Raw genomic sequence first — 19,683 nt, 5'->3', positions numbered from 1 at the left:
TGCACCCCATGGGAGACCAGGAAAAGCACCTGACTCCTGGCTCCTGCCATCGGATCAGCGTGGTGTGCCAGCCGCAGTGCGCCGGCCACAGCAGCCATTGGAGGGTGAACCAACGGCAAAGGAAGACCTTTCTCTCTGTCTCTCTCTCTCTCACTGTCCACTCTGCCTGTTAAATAAATAAATAAATAAGAAAGAAATGGCAATGATGAGATAGAAATGCTTGCCCTGACTTAAACATTTTACAGTGTATACAAGTATTGAATCACCACGTGGTACCCCATAAGTGTACATAATTTATGCTAAAAATATGCTCCACTTAACTTGGGCTGCTTTGTAGCTTTCTCCCTGTTCCTAGTTTCCTTGTCCTGTTCATTCTGTTTCCTACATGTGTCTAATGCATTTTTTACCACTATTGTTACTGTCCCAATAGTGGGCAAGATTGAATTTGTGGAGTCAAACTACCTGTGTTCAAACTTGAGTTCTGTTGCCCTCTTGCTACGTCAACTAAATCAAGTTCCTCAGCTCTGTGTTTCTTTACCTGTACAATACACGTAAACGGTGATGATACAACTCTACCACTGCAGATGAGATAATCATATAAAGCACCTTGAATAGTGCCTGGAATATAGTAAGTGCTAAATTAATGTTAACTATCAATACTCAGACCCTTGCATCTCCCCTCAACTAGTAATTTCTAATTGAATTAATTGTCCCTATTCCTACTATTGGGTGTTTATTTATTTGGTTACAGATTTCAGAGGATCTGAGAATCAGATGGGGAACATTACATCTTTATTTTAACTCATATTTAATTGAAATTTGTTGTCTTTGCATTCTAAATGTACATGTGAAATCAGAACTATTCATAATATCTGTCACCATGTCACCAACAGAAATCACAGATACTTAACATTAAATTGCAGTTGTGGTAACTATCTTGTTTAATGTTCATCACTAATTTTAAATTATAATTATTCAGCTTACTACTGTTATTTTATTAATTTTTATGCTATCAGATTTTATTATATCCTACCTTAAAATATTTTGATAAGTCAACATGATTAACTTATTTTGTAAACCAATGCATTTAAACTGTTATTCTGAGAAGTGATATCTAGGCTTCATCATATCTTAAAAAACACTTTGGTTTCAAATAAGATTAAAATACCTTATTTAAAGTTGGTTTTAAACAAAAAAGAAAGAAATGCCTGTGCATATCAGTATTGCTACAAATTTATTTTTGTCAGACTTTGTTTTATACCTTGATCAAACCAAACGTTAAGAATGTTATACTAGTATAGTTTTTTTTTTAAGATTTATTTATTTGAAAGTCAGAGTTACATAGAGACAGAAGGAGAGGCAGAGAGAGAGGTCTTCCATCTGCTGGTTCACTTCCCAGATGGCCACAACAGCTGGAGTTGCACCAATCCGAACCCAGGAGCCAGACGTCTCTTCTAGGTCTCCCATGTGGAGGGGCCCAATAGCTTGGGCCATCTTCTACTGCTTTCCCAGCCCATGACAGAGGACTGGATCAGAAGTGGAGCAGTCAGGACTTGAACTGGTGTCCGTATGGGATGCCGGCACTGTAGGCAGCAGCTGTACTCACTATGCCACAGCACCAGCCCCATACTAGTATAGTTTTAATAATATGTGATTACTTTAAAATTTACTCTATATGGGTGAAAATGGTCATCTTTCCATTTGATTATTATTTCTAGCCCTTGCCTTTATTCCCACTAAACTAGGATCTTTTTGCTATTTACTTGTTGAACTCTTTGTTTGGTGGAGTGTTAAGACCTTGACTGTAATGTAAATAAAAATATTTTACTCAAAAACTAAAGCAACAGACAAAGAAAGGGAATATTGAGGGAATATTGTTATATTCTTAGAATTATATCTGTAAACTATATTGAATCTGTTAAAGACTAAAAATAAGAAGCAAAAAAAAATAAAGTGAGTTATAAAATTTTACATCTAACCATATTACTACCTCCTTAAGATGTTTCTCTGGCTCTCGTCACTGGCAGTGTAGTGCGATCCTCTTATGAAGGTGTGCAAGGCTGGCCTGGGTTGGGACCTTCCCCTGTGGCCTCATTGCATGTCGCTCAGCACCCAAGGCCCCGTCCATCTTGCCATTGTGAAGTGCTCACAGAGCCTGGTGTACTGTACTGCTCTTTCACATCTGCATTGGTGTGTGTGTGGTTTTATATGTTTTTGAAATGCTTTTCTGCCCCATTTATGCTTCCTTGTTACTCATCCATCAAACTTTGCTTCATTATTTTAAAAATTGTCAGCATTGCCCCCTCCTGTAAGTATTCTCTAACTGCCAGTCAGACTTAGGTGATTTTCTCCTGTGAGTGTCAGAGTTGGTGTCCGTTGGGTACTGTTGGTCACATTTTGCTAAATTGTTTACTTTCAGATCTATTGTTTGCATTTCTGCTCTGTCTAGACTGTGAGTTCTTGAGGAAAGACCATTCCTCTGATACCCTCTCTTCACACCTCTTGCAGTAGTGTTTAGGACTCGGTGTATGGGTAGAATCTTATTTTTTTAGAAAACTTTTATTTCATAAATATAAATTTTGAAAGTACAACTTTCGGATTATAGCTGTTTTCCCCCCATAACCACCCTCCCACCCACAAACCATCCCATCTCCTACTCCCTCTCCCATCCCATTCTTCATTAAGATTCATTTTTAATTATCTTTATATACAGATCAACTCAGTATATACTAAGTAAAGATTTCAACAGATTGTTATGTATGGGTAGAATCTTATAGCACACAAATCGGAACAGAAGTGATGTTACTTCAGAGGAAACGTGCCAGAGACGTTCCAAACTATTTTTGTGCCCTCCTCTTCTGATGACAGTAAGAAAAGTATTGCTCCTCCAATAGGCTGAATGACATTTTAGGTTGACTGATCAACTAATGGAGTGATTGAGGAGAAACTCGGTGACTTTTGAGGAGAAGGAATGGGTAATTTTTTTTCTTCTGGAGACAAGGGGGAATGGGATCTTGGTTTCAGTAGGTATGATGATCACTGTGCTGGAACGTCTTGTTTGTTGTAGGCACCTACAATGAAGGAGCACTAAAGTACAATGATAGTAGACTTAAAAGTTTGATAGAATAAATGAGTGAACATGGGTAGGGTCGCAACTGATCACTTCTGATGGGACAGAAACCCTATTATTCTCAGTCATTCTACTGTTTTCGCAGTCTGTTTTGATTGTGATTAGATCTCAAGAGGGTTCCTAATTTTACCCATCTGTGTTATTACTAGGTTCTAAGAAAATCCCAAATGCCTACAACAGCCGGGTCCAGGGCCAGGCTGAGGCCAGGAGTCCAAGATCTCCATCTGGATCTCCCATATGCATACCAGGGGCCCGAGCACTTGAGCCATCAACTGCTGCCTCCCCAGATGTATTAGCGGGAATCCAGATGGGATGCAGAGGAGCCAGAACTTGAACAAGGCTCTTTAATATGGAAGAGGGCATCCCAAGCAGAGACCTAACCACCAAGCCAAATGACTGACCTACCATTAAGTTATTAAAAGAAAGTATAAGATAGTTTTAAATATAAAGACATAGTAGAAAAAGTCTTTCTAAATAAGACCAAAAAAAAAAACCAAAAGCCATAAAGACTAAAGTATATGATGTAAAACAAATAGTTTTAGCTGCATCGAAAACAGGAAACCACAAAGCAAGTCAAAAAGTAAATAAAAATCTAAGAATAAATAGTTGCAACTCTCATCATAAAGGACTAGATTCTCAAATATAGTGTTTTTTTTTTAAAAAAAACAACCTAATAAAAGATGGGCAAAAGATATAAGTAAATAGTTAACAGAAAAGGAAATACAAATGGACCCCAAGCATCAAAAGATTAATAAGTAGGACCGGTGCCAGCATCCCATATGGGTGCTAGTTCAAGTCCCAGCGGCTCCACTTACAGTCCATTTCCCTGCTAATGCACCTGAGAAAGCAGCAGAGGATGCCCCAGGTGCTTGGACCCCTGAATCCACATGGGAAATCCAGATGAAGCTCCTGGATCCTGCCTTCAGCCTGACACAATCCTGGCTGTTGCAGCCATTTGGGGAGTAAACCAGCAGATTAAAGAACTCTCTCTCTCTCTCTTTCTCTCTTTCTTTCTCTCTTTCTCTCTCTCTGCCTTTCAAATAAATATATCTTTAAAAATTTTAAATAGGGGGTATTGTAGCATGTTAAGCTGCTACTTTTGATGCCCATATCTCATCTCAGAATGTCCATGATGGAGTCCTTCCTCTGCTTATGATCCAGCTTCCTGCTATACACATGGGAAGCAGCAGATGATGACCCAAGTACTTGGATTCTTGACATCCTTGTGGGATATCTTGATGGAGCTCCTGGCTTTGACTTGACCCAGCCTTAGCTGTTGCAGGTATTTAGGGAGTGAACCAGTGGGTAGAATCAATCAATCAATCTCTCTCTCTCTCTTTCTCTCTCTCTCTCTCTCTCTCTCTTTGCCTTTCACATAAACAAGTAAGTAAAATTAAAGATAGGGGCAGATCTTTGGCATAGTGATTAAATGCTGCTTGGTATACCCACACCCATATCTGAATACTGGGTTTGAATCCTGGTTTCACTTCTGGTTCCAACTTTCTGCTAATGCACACCCTGGAAAGCAGCAGGTGTTGGCTCAAATAGTTGGGTCCATGCCACCTACATGGCAGAGTCAGATGGAATTCGAGGTTCCTGACTTTGGCCTGGCTGTTAGAAGAACTTATAGGGTGAGACAGTAGATGGAATCCCCCCTCCTCTGTCACTTTGCCTATCAAATAAATATAAATATAACTAAAAACAACCTCTATGGATCATATTAAAAATTCTAACAAACTAACTAGATTTTATTTGAACAAATAATAATTTGCTGATTGGGCAGTCACAGAACCAGAAGAGGTTCAGGGAACTCTACTCTGTAATGTGAGCAGGCAATATATATAGATTTAAAAAAATGCAAGTGAAGGCAGAAACAGCTTAAGTGGTTTCAGGTCCACCTTTGCCTTATTTGAACATGGTCTGGTCACTTGATAGCCTGTGATTGATGGGAGCTCAGCCACTGTGGTTGGCTGACACCCAGAAATTTGTTACAAAATTTTCCTCTAAATTAGACTTTGTTTGTTCACCTATTAAGTTAGGTTGCAGTTCAGTTATGTAGGAACTCAAAGTATGGAGTCAGCCTCAGCCACAACTGGCTTACTTTAACATTACAAATTGCAAGGTGCTATTAGCACCTTCTATAGACAGTATACAGAATGTTCATTTCCAAGTGCCCTTACTAATAACAATACACAGTAGCATAAATATTTAGTGCATTTTTATGTGAGAGGATGATTAAATTTTAATTGCATGTTTTTTAAGTGAGAATTAACAATACACTTTATTAAATGGCTGCATTTTTCCAAGGGAACTTGTCAGACCAGAATAAGAAAAAAAGAACATAGCAAGTATGTAGCTTATAACTTCAAGAGCCCAGACCCAGGGCTGGCTTTGTGGTGCAGCAGATAAAGTCGTCCACTGTTGTTCAGGTGGATTCGTTCTGAGAGGAGGAGCATGGTGGGGGCAAGAGGCACAGAGTCACCACACAGACCCCGGGAGTCAGGTGAAAGTAGGCAGCTCGCAGACTCGTTTTTTTCAGTTGGTACAGCAGCTTATATAGCCAAGGCAGCCAATCTGGTCAAGGGGCAGTCTATGCCCTAACCAATCACAGCCGGTTGCCAGGCAGTTTCCGAAGCCATTCAATCACAGCCTGTTGCCAGGTAGGCTCCGTTTTCATGTGGTTTCCGAAGCCATCCAGTCACAACCTGTTGTCAGGCAGGCTCTGTTGTCATGTGGTTTCCTAAACCATCCAATCACAGCCTGTTGTCAGTCAGGGTCTGTTGTCATGTGGTTTCCAAAGCCATCCAATCACAACCTGTTGTCAGGCAGTTTCTGTTGCCAGTGGCCTTCTTGGCATGGCCTTCTCATTCCACCACACCCTGTGACACCTGCATCCTATCTGCTTGTGGGTTTGAGTCCTGGCTGCTCCCATTCCAATCCAGCTCCCTGCTAATGGCATAGGAAAAGCAGCAGAGGATGGCCCAAGTCCTTAGGCTCCTGCTACCTATGTGGAAGACCTGGAAGAAGCTACTGGTTCCTGGCTTCAGCCTGTCCTGGCCCCAGATATTGCAGCCATTTGGGGAGAAAACCAATGAATGGGAGATTTCTCTCTCTCTCCCTCTCTCCCTCTCCCTCTCTCACTCCCCACCCCATGTAACTCTGATTTCAGATAAATAAATCTTTAAAGTCCAAGGGCCAGCGCCATGGCACAGCAGGTTAAAGCCGCTGCCTGCAGTACTGGCATCCCAGTACTGGGTGCTGGTTCGAATCCCAGCTGCTCCTCTTCTGATCCAGCTCTCAGCTATGGCCTGGGAAAGCAGTAGAAGATGGCCCAAGTCCTTGGGCTCCTGCACCCTCGTGGGAAACCTGGAAGAAGCTCCTGGCTCCTGGATTCAGATTGGCTCAACTCCAGCCATTGCAGCCATTTAGGGAGTGAACCAACAGATGGAAGACTCTCTCTCTCTCTCCCTCTCTCTCTCTTTCTCTCTCTCTCTCTTTCTGTGTGTACCTCTCTTTGTAACTCTGTCAAATAAATAAAATAAATCTTTTAAAAAAAGTCCAGGCTCAGGTATAAAATATACCAGAACCTATTCTTTTATTCTCTCACATAAATATCTCATGAGCTGATGATGAGAGAGCATTTGTTAGGAAAAAGAGGCTTCAGACACTGGTCCATTTTAATACTGTACCTCAGTGGCTGAGCTGGAGGTAAGAACGTGGAGACACATTACAACCCTACTTTAAGTTCAGACATTTGAGACTATAAGGATATTATACATCAATTTCTGAATGAAGTCTAGGCAGATGAAAAGCATTCTTGGAATACTTCCCAGTGGTGTCGCATCTATAAAGCTAAAATAGTGATGGGCATTGTAGCACAGTAGTCAAGCTGCCTCATGAGATGCCTGTATCATCCCATATTAGAATGCCTGTGTTTGAGTCCTGGCTCTGCCTCTGGTTCCAGCTTCCTGCTAATGCACATACTGGGAGGCAGGCAGGCAATGGCTCAAGTACTTGGGTCCCTGCCACCTGCATGGGAGACCCAAATTGAAAGCTGGCTGCTGGCTTTGACCTGGCCCAGTCTCATATGTTGTGGAGATTTGAGGAGTGAACCACTAAGTGAAATTGATCAATCTCTTTCTTCCCTCCTTGCCCCCCCCCACACTCCTCAGTTGCACTGCCTTTCAAAGAAATAAATGTAAAGCAGAAATAGTAATATATATGAGAAGACTTGAGGAAAAAGCTGAAGTCAGTTTTACAGCAACTAAAATTTGTATTTTTTCACATTTGAGTTTATGACTGGAAAATCTTACTACCGCCTTTGTTTTGTACTTCTATGACATGTGTACCTGTTTTAGTCTCTTTCTAGTTATGAGCTTCTTTGAGTCTCAATTTCCTCATTTAAAAAATGGAGATAATATCCATTCAATGTGCTTTTCTCCTATAAGTACATGCTCATACATCTTGTTCAGGACCCTATAAGTGGTTTATTCCTTGCCATGCAAAATTGTATATTTGAGGGCCAAGTACACTAACCAGGTGATACACCACATAAGGCTGTGTTGACAGTCATGTGGTCAAATTCCGACCTTGTCACAAATGCTGCCCTGAAATGACACTGCTCTGAAATCTCTGGTCAAACATCTGGTCATGCTGGATGAGACTCACCGTTGATAGTCTGCAAACCTCCATCCTCAGAGGAAGGAGCCCTGCTGGCACTGCAGTTACAGAACTCTTTCTCCCATGAGAGGCCACTTGGTGCAGTTTATTTCAGGCACAGACTTGCAGCCTGGCCGATGAGTAGACTGGAATGTAGCTGGGTCTCCTCAGTCCAGTGCAACTTCCTTTGAATTCTGATTGACTCTGGAGGTGTAAGAAAGTGAAGTTCCCTTTCAGACCCAGGTCTTAGTAGATTCTAGACTGAGATAATTTTGTAGACTGCCCAGGCCCATTTACTGGTGGGGAGGACTACCCTCTTCTGTCCTTCTTTGCTATAATTTAGATATGGAATTCTTCACCTAGGGTGCAGGCAGTCACATAATTCACTTCATTACTTGAGTTGCCTGGGAAATTAGGAAGATACTCAGAGAACTGAAAGTCAAGTGGCCGCCCCAATGACTACCTGATTGTTTCCATTTAACAATTTGGATTTTCTCCCACAGTCACTTCAGTGTGCCAGTGATGTGGTGTTTTATGCTTGATTTTCACTTTCAAAGTTTTATCTCAGCGTTATCAGGATCTTATTACATCATGTAGGCAAACTTTCTGGTATTGACTTGTTTTGTTTTGGCTGGTTGAAAGGTAATGCCAAAATTTTGAGTTCCATGGGAATAGAGCCAAGAGACAGTTGGCTTCTCAATTAGAGTTAGTGTCCGTGGGAGCGGATCTGGGAAAGTCTTGTTGGAGGATGTGTGGCCAAAACCGCATAATCAGATTTTGTTCTGAATGGGATCCTTCCTAAGATGGGGGGGTTAGGGAGTGGGAAACACTTGTAGGAAAAGATTTGTAAATAGAATAGTCTTGAATGGTCAGGAAAACAAATTAAAGGAATGAATTAGTGGATTTTTATTTTAACATTTTCGGTTTAAAGTTACTTTTAAGATTAATGGAATCAAATAACTGGTGTGCTTCTCAGAAGAGCTTTGCAACAGATCTCCTCAGTATCAGAATCTGGTAATATGTCTTAGTTTTCTGTAAGTTAATTCTAGTGAGTAGTGTCCTGCCTTTAACACATGTAGACAACTACTAAAGGGACATTTTATTAAAGTCAGTTTTTTAGGAAAATTAGTGTGTGTAAAAAAATCACCTTTATTTGATGCAAAATAAATAGTTTTAAATTGCTGAAATTTTTTCTGTTTTTCTTTTTTAAACTTGTATTTAATAAATAGGAATTTCAAAAGTACAACTTTCGGATTTTAGCGTTTTTTTCCCCCATAACCACCCTCCCACCCACAAACCATCCCATCTCCTACTCCCTCTCTCATCCCATTCTTCATTAAGATTAATTTTTAATTATCTTTATATACAGAAGATCAACTTAGTATATACTAAGTAAAAATGTCAGCAGTTTGCACACACAGAGACATACAAAGTATGAAATACTGTTTGAATACTAGTTTTACCATTAATTCGCATAGTACAACACATTAAGGGCAGAGATCCTACATGGGGAGTAAGTGCACAGTGACTCGCGTTGTTGATTTAACAATTGACACTCTTATTTATAACATCAGTAATCACCTGATGAAATTTTTTCTTTCTTACAGAGGTAATCCTAAGCTGGAATCAGTGAAAGCTGAGCATGTGTGTCTTTGTTTCATTGCCAATGTATACCATTCTATATCAGGAATATTTAGTGTTAAACCTGACATAAACTGTTTAACCTTTATAGATTAGATTTTAATTTTTTTTTTTTTTTTTGACAGGCAGAGTGGACAGGGAGAGAGAAAGACAAAGAGAAAGGTCTTCCTTTTGCCATTGGTTCACCCTCCAATGGCCGCCATGGCCGGCGCGCTGCAGCTGGCGTACTGCGCTGATCCGATGGCAGGAGCCAGGTACTTATCCTGGTCTCCCATGGGGTGCAGGGCCCAAGCACTTGGGCCATCCTCCACTGTACTCCCGGGCCACAGCAGAGAGCTGGCCTGGAAGAGGGGCAACCGGGAAAGAATCCGGCGCCCCGACCGGGACTAGAACCCATGTGCCGGCGCTGCAAGGCGGAGGATTAGCCTAGTGAGCCATGGCGCCGGCGAGATTAGATTTTTAGAGAATTATTATTAGGCCGGCGCCGTGGCTTACTAGGCTAATCCTCTGCCTTGCAGCGCTGGCACATGGGTTCTAGTCCCGGTAGGGGCGCCGGATTCTGTCCCGGTTGCCCCTCTTCCAGGCCAGCTCTCTGCTGTGGCCAAGGAGTGCAGTGGAGGATGGCCCAAGTGCTTGGGCCCTGCACCCCATGGAAGACCAGGAGAGGCACCTGGCTCCTGCCTTTGGATAGGTGCGGTGCGCCAGCCGTGGTGGCCATTGGAGGGTGAACCAATGGCAAAAGGAAGACCTTTCTCTTTGTCTCTCTCTCTCACTGTCCACTCTGCCTGTCAAAAATAAAAAAAAAATTAAAAAAAGAATTATTATTTTTATACATACATTTTACATGCATCAGATAAAGTGTAGTTTCATATGTAAAAACTTTTTTAAAATGATTTATTTATTTTATTTGAAAGGCAAAACTACAAAGAGAAAAAGAGATCTTCTATCCACTGGATCCCTCCCTAATTGGGTGCATGAGCTGGGGCTGGGCCAGGCCAAAGCCGGGAGCAAGGAGCTTTCTGAGTCTCCCACATGGGTGCAGGGGCCCAAGCACTTGGGTAATCTGCTGCTGCTTTCCAAGGAACATTAGCAGGGAGCTAGATTAGCAGTGAAGCAGGCAGGACATGAACTGGCACCCATGTGGGATGCTGGCACTGCAGGCAGTGGTTTAGCCTGCTGCACCATAGCTCCAGCCCCATAAAATCTTACATTAAAAAATATGTTGGGGGCCAGCATTGTGGCATAGTAGGTTAAGACATGGCTTGCAAAGCTGTGTCCCTTATTGGAGTACTGACTCAAGTCTCAACTAATCTGTTTCTGATCCAGCTCCCTGCAGATACTCCAGGGAAGGCAGCAGAAGATGGCCCAAGTGCCTAGGCCCCTGCCACCCATTCGGGAGATCTGGATGAAGTTTCTGATTGCTGTCTTCATCTTGGCCTAGCCCCAGTTGTTATGGCCATCTAGGAAGTGAACCAGCAGATAAAAGATCTCTCCCTCCGCCCCCCGTCTCTTCCTCCTTCCACCTTCCCTCTCTCCAACACTCTGCCTTTCAACTAAATAAAACTCAAAAAAGACTGTGTTGGTTCCTTAATAGGATGTGATACTTACTGAGGTATTTTGATATGTAATCTAGTATAATATATTTAAATACTCTATCATGTATTTTAAATAGCAATAAAGATAAACTTGCTCTAAACCATGCGTGCTATCTAATATAAATGTGCACATTTTCTAAAAAGCCCTCTTTCCAAAATGTTCTCTAGCCATGAATGAACCAAATTTAGGATCATTTTGCATTTCCAGACATCTTACTTAAGGATGACCAAAGTGAGCATAGTTTACTCTGGTATGTTTTGCAACATGTAAACTGAAAATGAATGGCCACTCAATTGAAATTTGAACTCTTTATGTCACATGCCAGGCAAGGAATTAATTTCTTAGTTATATTATTGGTACTAGTCATGTGTTTCATTTTAAAATGTGATTTGGTATTTTAAATAAATTTTTATCATGTAATAGTTTTAATAAGTGCTATTAGAATTAATGATAACACAAGTATAAATTATTTGAACTCAAGTTTCTATTTAATTGATAAAGATAAATGATTTAAATTACATTGCCATTAATTGTGGATTATTTAGGAACCCTAACAGTAAAATAGTCATTGCTTTATAACTAAGTTGCTAAAGTGATGGGGAGTGGAGAGGAGATATCACTTCAAAAATATTTATGTATAATATCACATTTAATGATTTCTAAGTGATTTTTAATGGTTTTGCTATTCAATTTGAAAATTAATGCTTCCAAAGCTCAAATGAAGGTACCAGTATCATTAGTGCTAGGAAAAAGACGTAGCTCCCCTGTGTCCCTGTGGCTTCAGAAGAACTTGTAACTCTAGGACCATATATCCTTGCCAACTGCAATGCATTTGGAAATTGAACCTATGAAAACATATAAATAGTTTTCAGGTCAAGATAAAGAGAAATGAAACAGATATAACTAGTCCTTGCCTTTGTATGTGTAAAGAAACTTGACCAAGACCAATTCAACAGGAATTTTACTTGTGAGAACTTGAGCAACAGACCTAAAATTCCCAAGTCAAACTTTTGTTCTAAAACATTAGGCTTATAATAGAGTGAAAATCAGAAATCTAGAATTCATCATTATAACATAATTTTATAACACATTTTTCTAAAAATGTGAAAACTTTAATAAAATTTGAATAGTGTCTACATATTAGATGTAAGAAATAATTTCACCTAGTCATAAGTACAATGAATTTGATTGACAAAAATCCCAATTTACAGAATAGAAGTAAACAAATGCAGACATATATTCATTATCAAATTATAAAATAAAGTAACAGTTTTTGTTGAGATGTCATCAGTTTATTATTCTTCATTTCAGATAATGGAGTTAATCATTTTGATATACTTAGTAATATTATACATATTAAAATAATGGAACGTTGAGATTTGAATACAATGACAGTAAACCATTGAAATTCCACATTCACATTATACAGTCATTATGAATCCATAGTGAATGTTAATAATGTAAAAAAATATAAAATGATTGTAATATAACCATCTAACCATTAACATATGGTGTTTTAAGACCACTATTTAATCTGCTAATTTGCTCTGAAATATGAGCAATTGCTTTTCTGTGATACATTTTTGTGCCTTAATACTTAATTTGAAATGTCCTTAGTGTAAAAATATACCAAAGTAAATAAAAAAGGAGACATTTATTTACAAAACAATATTGTATACATATTACATAAATGCAATTGTTTTAAAGTCTTTTTATACAATATTGATATAATCATTTCCATTATTTTGTCATAAAAACTGCAGTGTTGCAAAGGCAGGCTGTGGTCTTAAAATTTCATTTAAAATTAATATTATTTGGCTGCCTCTTAATATAGTATAGTTCCTCCAATATGCTACAGAATTCAAAGTTGACCTCTAGAAAAATGATCCTTCTTTGATTAAAGAAAATCTATTCCTCATTTGGAGATGTATGAAAATGCACCTGAAAAAAGGAGAAACTCATTTTACCGAATGTTTTATATTTGAAATCCTGATAACACCAGTCATCCAGCCTATTATCCTAGCACCATTGGCATGGATTGTTAATGTATGGTACCAATCATAATAGGAATGGAAACTTGCATATGGTAGACCATCCCTATTTTTGTGGAATTTTATCTTACCAAGTATGCTATCATAAAATAAAAGTTCAAGTGTTTAAGGATGATTCAAATGATGGCATATAACAGTCCTGCATTTTACCAATACTATACATGGATTTTGCTGTAAATATTAAACAAAACTGCAAAGAAATAAACTTTAACACATACTCCTTTGATTCATCAGAACACAAGGAGAATTGCTTTACTTTTTTGATTAGGTTGTAACATAGTTGAATGTAAATATAATTTGATCTCCTTCTAGTTCAAAAACTCTGGAAATCATAAAACTTCCTACTGTATGATTTATTTTGATGGTTAAATGCCAACCATTGCATGTATTCTCTCTTTTAGTTCATACACTGTAACTTGTGTTTAAGTGACTATAGCATACTCTAGGCCTATAGCCTATGGTACATAATTTCACAGTTTCAAAATTGTTGAGGGGAAGACCTTCCATGTTTTAGGAAGTTAAAAACCAAATGCAAATCTCATGAGCACCCACAGCGGTCTACTACCATGGCTGGAATTTTCCCATATATTATTTGTTCTTTGCCATTAAAATATAGCATATTAATTGGAGACATCTTTGTGGGAGTACAGCAAGGACCTGCTGAACCTCTGGGGTTTGCTTGGTGTACAAGATGAGTATGAGGATACTTTTGTAAAAACACAAATTCACACTCTCCAGAGCAGTAATTGGCCTTGTATCTCTTGGGCGCAATAATCCAATCCCATCCAAAAGCTTCAAAATCCACAGTTAGAGGGTAGCGACAGCATCGTGATTCTGTTGAGTGCTCATCACAGTCAAGACCAAAATCTCTTCTGGATCTTTTTGGTGTGTCCGTTACCTTGACCTCTAAAAAGGGATTCTGTGTGAAAAGGAAAGAACGATAAGTATATCAATTTATTCTAAAGCACTTTTTTTACCTTAAGAAAAATGAATCATTTTGCTTGGAATACCTTTATATTTAAAAGGCATCATACTAAGGATTTGATTTATAATAGTTTTGATTTTCCCCTCATAGCTCAAAGATTATAGCAGTAATGCAAATCCCCCTGAGGCCAGTTCTATGTGCTTTTAATTTTTGTTGTCCCTAGTTGTAGTATCCAACTGCCTAGCACATGATAGATGTCCTGAAAATCTGTCTGGCGAGAAAGGGAGGGGGAGGTGGAAGGAGAGGCAGAGGAAGAAAAAGATGGGCTCCTTCTCTTCACATGCGTTGATTCAATATGTTGGCCAAATATGTGAGATGATTCCTGGAGGGATGAGTATAGTCATCTATCCTCTGTATCTGTGGATCTTTACTCAGGGAAACTTGGGTATTAAAGCTAGAGCTACCTCCCAGCAGTGTATAAGTTATAATGGGAAAAGAAAGCTAAGTGATTGATGAAGGTGGTGATGTGTATATTGGACTGAAAAGAGAACCCCTATGAGAAAAATTCAGAAAAGTAGGTGTTGCAAAATGTTTTCATTCACATATTCATATAATCATTTGTTAGTACTGTCACTCTCCCAGTCTTCTAATGCATTTGAGATTTTGTTCTGTATTATATGGAAAGATAAGAATGCACCATATTAACCACATGTTTAATAATTAAAAGCTGTGATATCATCAACTTTGATCATTAAGATACTACTTGTAAAAAAGAATGCTTTTTTAAATAATTGATAATAGCTTTTGTCCTTTATTAAAATGAAAACAGATGTGATAGTTACTGTTATTTAACCCAGTCCAAACCAATGTTATTTTTGGGAATTCATAGCATTTAAATTAATACATATAAGAAAAACAAGTCATTTAGAAAATTGTATAGTCTTTTAAAGAATGTTTTCATTTGAAATAGATCTGATTTACTTATTATATAATGTTTATAAACAAGACCATTTAGAGATTAAAAAGATAACTAATGTTCATTTTTATAAGTATATTCTATTGAAAATTATGTCAGTAGATGTCCATGAAAAAATATTGTCATATTAAATAAGTTTTTGAAAGCAGAAGTAAACAGAAACATAGATAGGCCAAAAGAGTAGCCCTAAATTTATGCTAGGTTTTAAAATAGTTTTTATTCATTTTATAATATGCAAAATATTGCCATCTATTTTGCCTGATACTAAGTTAGTTGTCAAATTCTTGTGCAAGAATGCTAAACCAGCTTAGAAATAAGTTAAGTGGTAAAAGCTAACTGGCTTAGAAACTAAAACTGTCCTTAGAGGGTATTTCACATAATAATCCATAGATAAGTGCATCAAGTAATGAACATGCTTACCATTAGGGACCTTAAATATAATATATTTATTATAATATAATTTTTATACTAATTAGTTAATTGCTACAAATGAAAGTATTTTACTTTCATTATGATGCTTTACATTTTTTCATTTTATTTGAAAGACAGAGATAAAAAGAAGCAGACTAAAGTTAGGTTTTTTTCTTGCTTTATACTAAGCCAGAACTTGTCAACACATTTGGCACCCTTTGGAGAGGAAAAGAAAAGTCTGATTTTTGGGGTATGAACTGGAATTCATTATATACAGTTCATATTTTATTCATATAAGCATGTAGCATATCAATGAAAAGCAGTTTATATTTCATTCTCAATTCAAAAGAACTTCTTAAGAAGTTAAGAACCATGGTATAATTGTTTTTATAAACTCTCATGCAAACGAAGGGTATCAAGGGAGTTTTTCATAGGATATGAAATTGGACACCTACTTTTATTGGGTACAGGGCTACCATTGGAGTAAGATACCTTTGTCTGGCTCATGAGCATAGGAAATCGGTAGTTGTTTCCCACTTTTATTCATTCATATTAGGAACAAAAACATAACAAAGTTACTAGAGGGTTCTTTTCAGTTATCACTTACCAGCCCATCTTCTCCTGGTCCTGGGAAGGTTACAGCAAGATCATGACCATTCTCATCTAAAGCTTTGATTTCAATGCCTAAGTTGGATTCAGGTTGTTTGAGCCAATTTTGCAACACTGTCTTCACATCAATGCTCTGCCAAATACCAGTGCCTGGGTTCATGTCAAGTTTCAGAGATCGGATTCCAGTATACCTTGTACCGTCTTTCATAGGTTTGATGAGCCTCAGGATTTGCACAAACACTGTTGTAGGAGTCTTCACGGGTCTCAGATATATCCATAGTTGTGCCTTTACTACTTTATTGTATTGTATTTTAGAGCTAAATTTAAAGAAGCAACATTTGGGTTTTCCTTCCACTTGCATTAGAAAATCAGCTATAAACGAATAAGACAAGAGTTCCTGAAATTATTTTTCATTAATAAGTTAACAAAATCCCTCCTTACTAATAGTTGGGTATTTTTTCTATTGGGATAATGCATGCATATGTAAATGAAATACTAGGTAAAACTTCATTCATAATACCGAGAAAATATCAAGGAAAATAATTAGTCTGGCTTTTCAGAATTCTTTAGACATAGGTACTTTCAACCATTTGTGAAGAATCTGCTCCCCTTCCAAGGAACTGCAGGCTAAGGAAAATTCTGGGAAGGAATGAGCAGTGGATGAAATTTGAAAATGATGATGATTAGAGAGAACAAGAGACACTGTGGAGGAACATCCACTTAGAATTCTTTGGGAATCTGAGTAGTTACGCTGACGGAGCAGCTGTACCGATCAGTCTGGAAGAAGGAACCCTTCCCCCAGGCCTGAATTACCTGGGGACAAGACGCACTGAGCAACTTACTGAGCCTTAGGAAACAGTAGAAAATATAGTATTTCTGGGAGGTTTTGGCTCAGGAATATCCTTTTAAAGAAACAAAACTAAGCAAGTAATTAGGAGAGAAGTTTGATGTTATATTCAGGCTGTCTCAAAAGTTTGCCTTTATGTCTGAGCTGTCATTCTAAAGACAAGCATGAACAAATTCTTTTGGCTTTCAAAAATCATTGATAAATAAGGTCAATCTACTCCAGCACTATTTGGTAGGAAATTCTTAAAGGAAAATTATTTGTTGCACTGTAATCTGATTACTGAATAAGGGAAACAATACTATGAAACTGTTTTGAGTCCAGTTTAAAGCTTACAAAGAACTGTGTTAAAGCAAGATCACAGACACATGGCCTCAAAATCATTCTTGCCGTGCCTTCTCTGTCAAGGTGTCTGTTTCCCTTTCCGGGTGAAAGTATTCTTTCGAGCCTACCGAAAGAGGAATTGTAGGAAATACATTTTCTTCCAGGAGCAACGTTGATACTACAGGTAATAGTCGTTCCATTATGAAGAATGAAATATTCGCGAAGGTTATTAAGCAGTACGCCTGCTTGGAAATACACACACTCAGTACTGCCAACAATAGCACCATGGTCAAGGTACGAGAGGACTTCAGGAGCCGTAACTTGCCCAACTGAAGTGTTTATTTCCTAGACATTTTCTGAATTTGAAGTCACGGTTTATTTCGTCATTGCTCTTACTAATACATAAAGTATTTAAAATATTTTCTTGCTCCTCAGTGTAATAGCCTCCGAAAGGAAACATTTTAATCTGTGAAGCACACAAAACACTGTGAGAGAGTTTGGAATAACAGAAATCGCTGGAGGTGTTCAGCAGTGCTCAAAGAAGCTTAAAATTCTAGCAAGTTCCTTCCTTTCTTTATTACTAGTGAAAAGCTTATTGTAATAAATGCATATTTTGGTTTACAAGTGCACTTATAAAATTCCCTGTGAGTTTTTAACATTGCTGTAGTATCTGCCAGTCCTCGCCTTGCTGGTTGGTATGAGGCTGTGAAGGCATAAGCATGCTGTATTTGCCAATTAAACTAGATAATATTAATGCTGTGCAAGCTTTTTATCTTTTAGCTTTTTAGCTTTTTAAGGAAACAGACAGTGTGACAGATTTCAGTTTCAACATATTTCTCACAAAATCTTGAAAAGAAGAGACTGTCTTTCCTGCTTCTTACATAAAAGCTGACAGCTTATTAAAAGAGCCTGAAAATAGATCTGTTTCCCATAAACACTAGAACAACAGTCAGCAGAACTGTTGACATACACTAATAGGACTACTTACACTCGGTAGGCATAGTAATGATTGTTTCCGTCGTAGCGTGATAATCGTCATCTTCCAAAGAGCCATCACTGCTGTCATCCCTCTGAACGTCGTACTGATCAATCAGTTCCCGGAGTGGAGGAGCTTTGGGTAAAAGTTGTCTTATAGCATCTTTGCTGATGTTAGGAGCTGTTTCCAGGCGAAGTTTACTGAGGATTTGAATCTTTATGGCTTCTATTCTTGAATATTTACTGTTTTGTCTCCAAGTGCATGCATTACACAGCCCGTCTTTTTCCACATTTTCTTTTTGCTCACTGTTTTCATTTAGATCCACTGGGCCAGCCACGATCAGCATAAACAGGTAAATATAAACATAGATTTGCAGTTTTTGCATGATTTTAAAAGCTATACAATCCTTTCCCTTGTTCTTATGTCTTCCTTTTACTTTTCTTTTGCTTTTCAGTAATGGCAAGCAAAATTGTAATGCATGAACAGCTTGAGAGACAACTTGCCACACCGGTGGATCTTTGATACTGTATTCCAAGTGGCTTTTTATATTCCAACTTAGATGAGACAAGTGTCGTCAGGGTCTATGATTGGCTCTTGCTCCACAATGAATCTCGCTGTCAGAGGTTAAAACCCTGTCTGTCACAAGTCACCAAACAGTATTTTGTTACAGTCAAGGGTGAGCTAATTCATTTGACTAGTTCATAAAAGAAAGAAATCTACAAATAATGAAAGGCCTATGTTACATTTGAAAAGTGAAAGTCTGTGTTAACAGTAAAATCAGCTATACTTAAATCTTATTCATCTTTATAAACCCTTAAGTTATAATTTAACTGAGTAATTTTAATTTACACTTCATGCTTACAAGTGAAACATTAGTTCCTCAGAAGTTGAAATGATTTTATATTCTTTAGGCCAGTATTTGCAGTAAAAATATTTTTTATTTTTTATTTTATATTACGTTTAGTTTAGGCAAGCATTTGAAGTTAAAATATTTATTTCATTTGTTGCATCAAATTATTTTTAGTGCTAAGTAATTAAGAAAGTAAAAATTAGGAAGGCCTGAATTTAAAAGAAAACATAAGATTGTGATACTAGTAAGATTTTCATCTACATTCAAGAAATTTGCTTTCCATTGACTAAATTCTTAGCTCATGTTGAAAATCATAATTGCTGTAATGTTACATTATGCATGGAATTATTTTTAAGTAGATTAATGTCTTCTGCTAATATGAAAATTAGGCACAATTTATATTTTATTTTTAAATTTTTGAATGATACACAAAAATTATATGTATTTATGGGTGCCAAGTGGGTTTTCTATATATGTGTACATTGCATAATGTCCAAATCAGGATCAACATTTCTCTCTTCAAACATTTATCATTTCTCTATGGCAAAAGCATTCAAAATCCTGTCTCCTTTTTTTGTTTTTATAGAACTTTACAGCACATTAAGGTCATGTGTAGTCTGATCACTATTATGGTATTTCCTGTTCTCAAGGAATTAATATAATTATTAATGCAGATTAATATTCCGAGGAT

The 19,683-nt window shown here is 37.8% G+C and overlaps 1 protein-coding gene across 1 annotated transcript; it reads right to left on the bottom strand.

Annotated features, from left to right (window-relative positions):
• Nucleotides 1-13,615: 13,615 nt before the first annotated feature.
• MSTN (myostatin) lies at nt 13,616-18,527 on the bottom strand. The gene is made up of 3 exons (NM_001109821.1): nt 18,155-18,527; nt 15,997-16,370; nt 13,616-13,996 (listed from the first exon to the last, which is right to left on the bottom strand). The coding sequence occupies exons 1-3, from the start codon at nt 18,525-18,527 to the stop codon at nt 13,616-13,618; spliced, it is 1,128 nt and encodes a 375-aa protein (NP_001103291.1).
• Between the last annotated feature and the right edge of the window lie 1,156 nt (nt 18,528-19,683).

The sequence above is a fragment of the Oryctolagus cuniculus genome, chromosome 3 (genome assembly GCF_051225735.1).
Source record: "Oryctolagus cuniculus isolate XC-2025 breed Fujian yellow rabbit chromosome 3, ASM5122573v1, whole genome shotgun sequence".
In the NCBI taxonomy this organism is placed as follows: domain Eukaryota; kingdom Metazoa; phylum Chordata; class Mammalia; order Lagomorpha; family Leporidae; genus Oryctolagus; species Oryctolagus cuniculus.
This window is presented reverse-complemented; position numbering and strand designations above follow the sequence as displayed.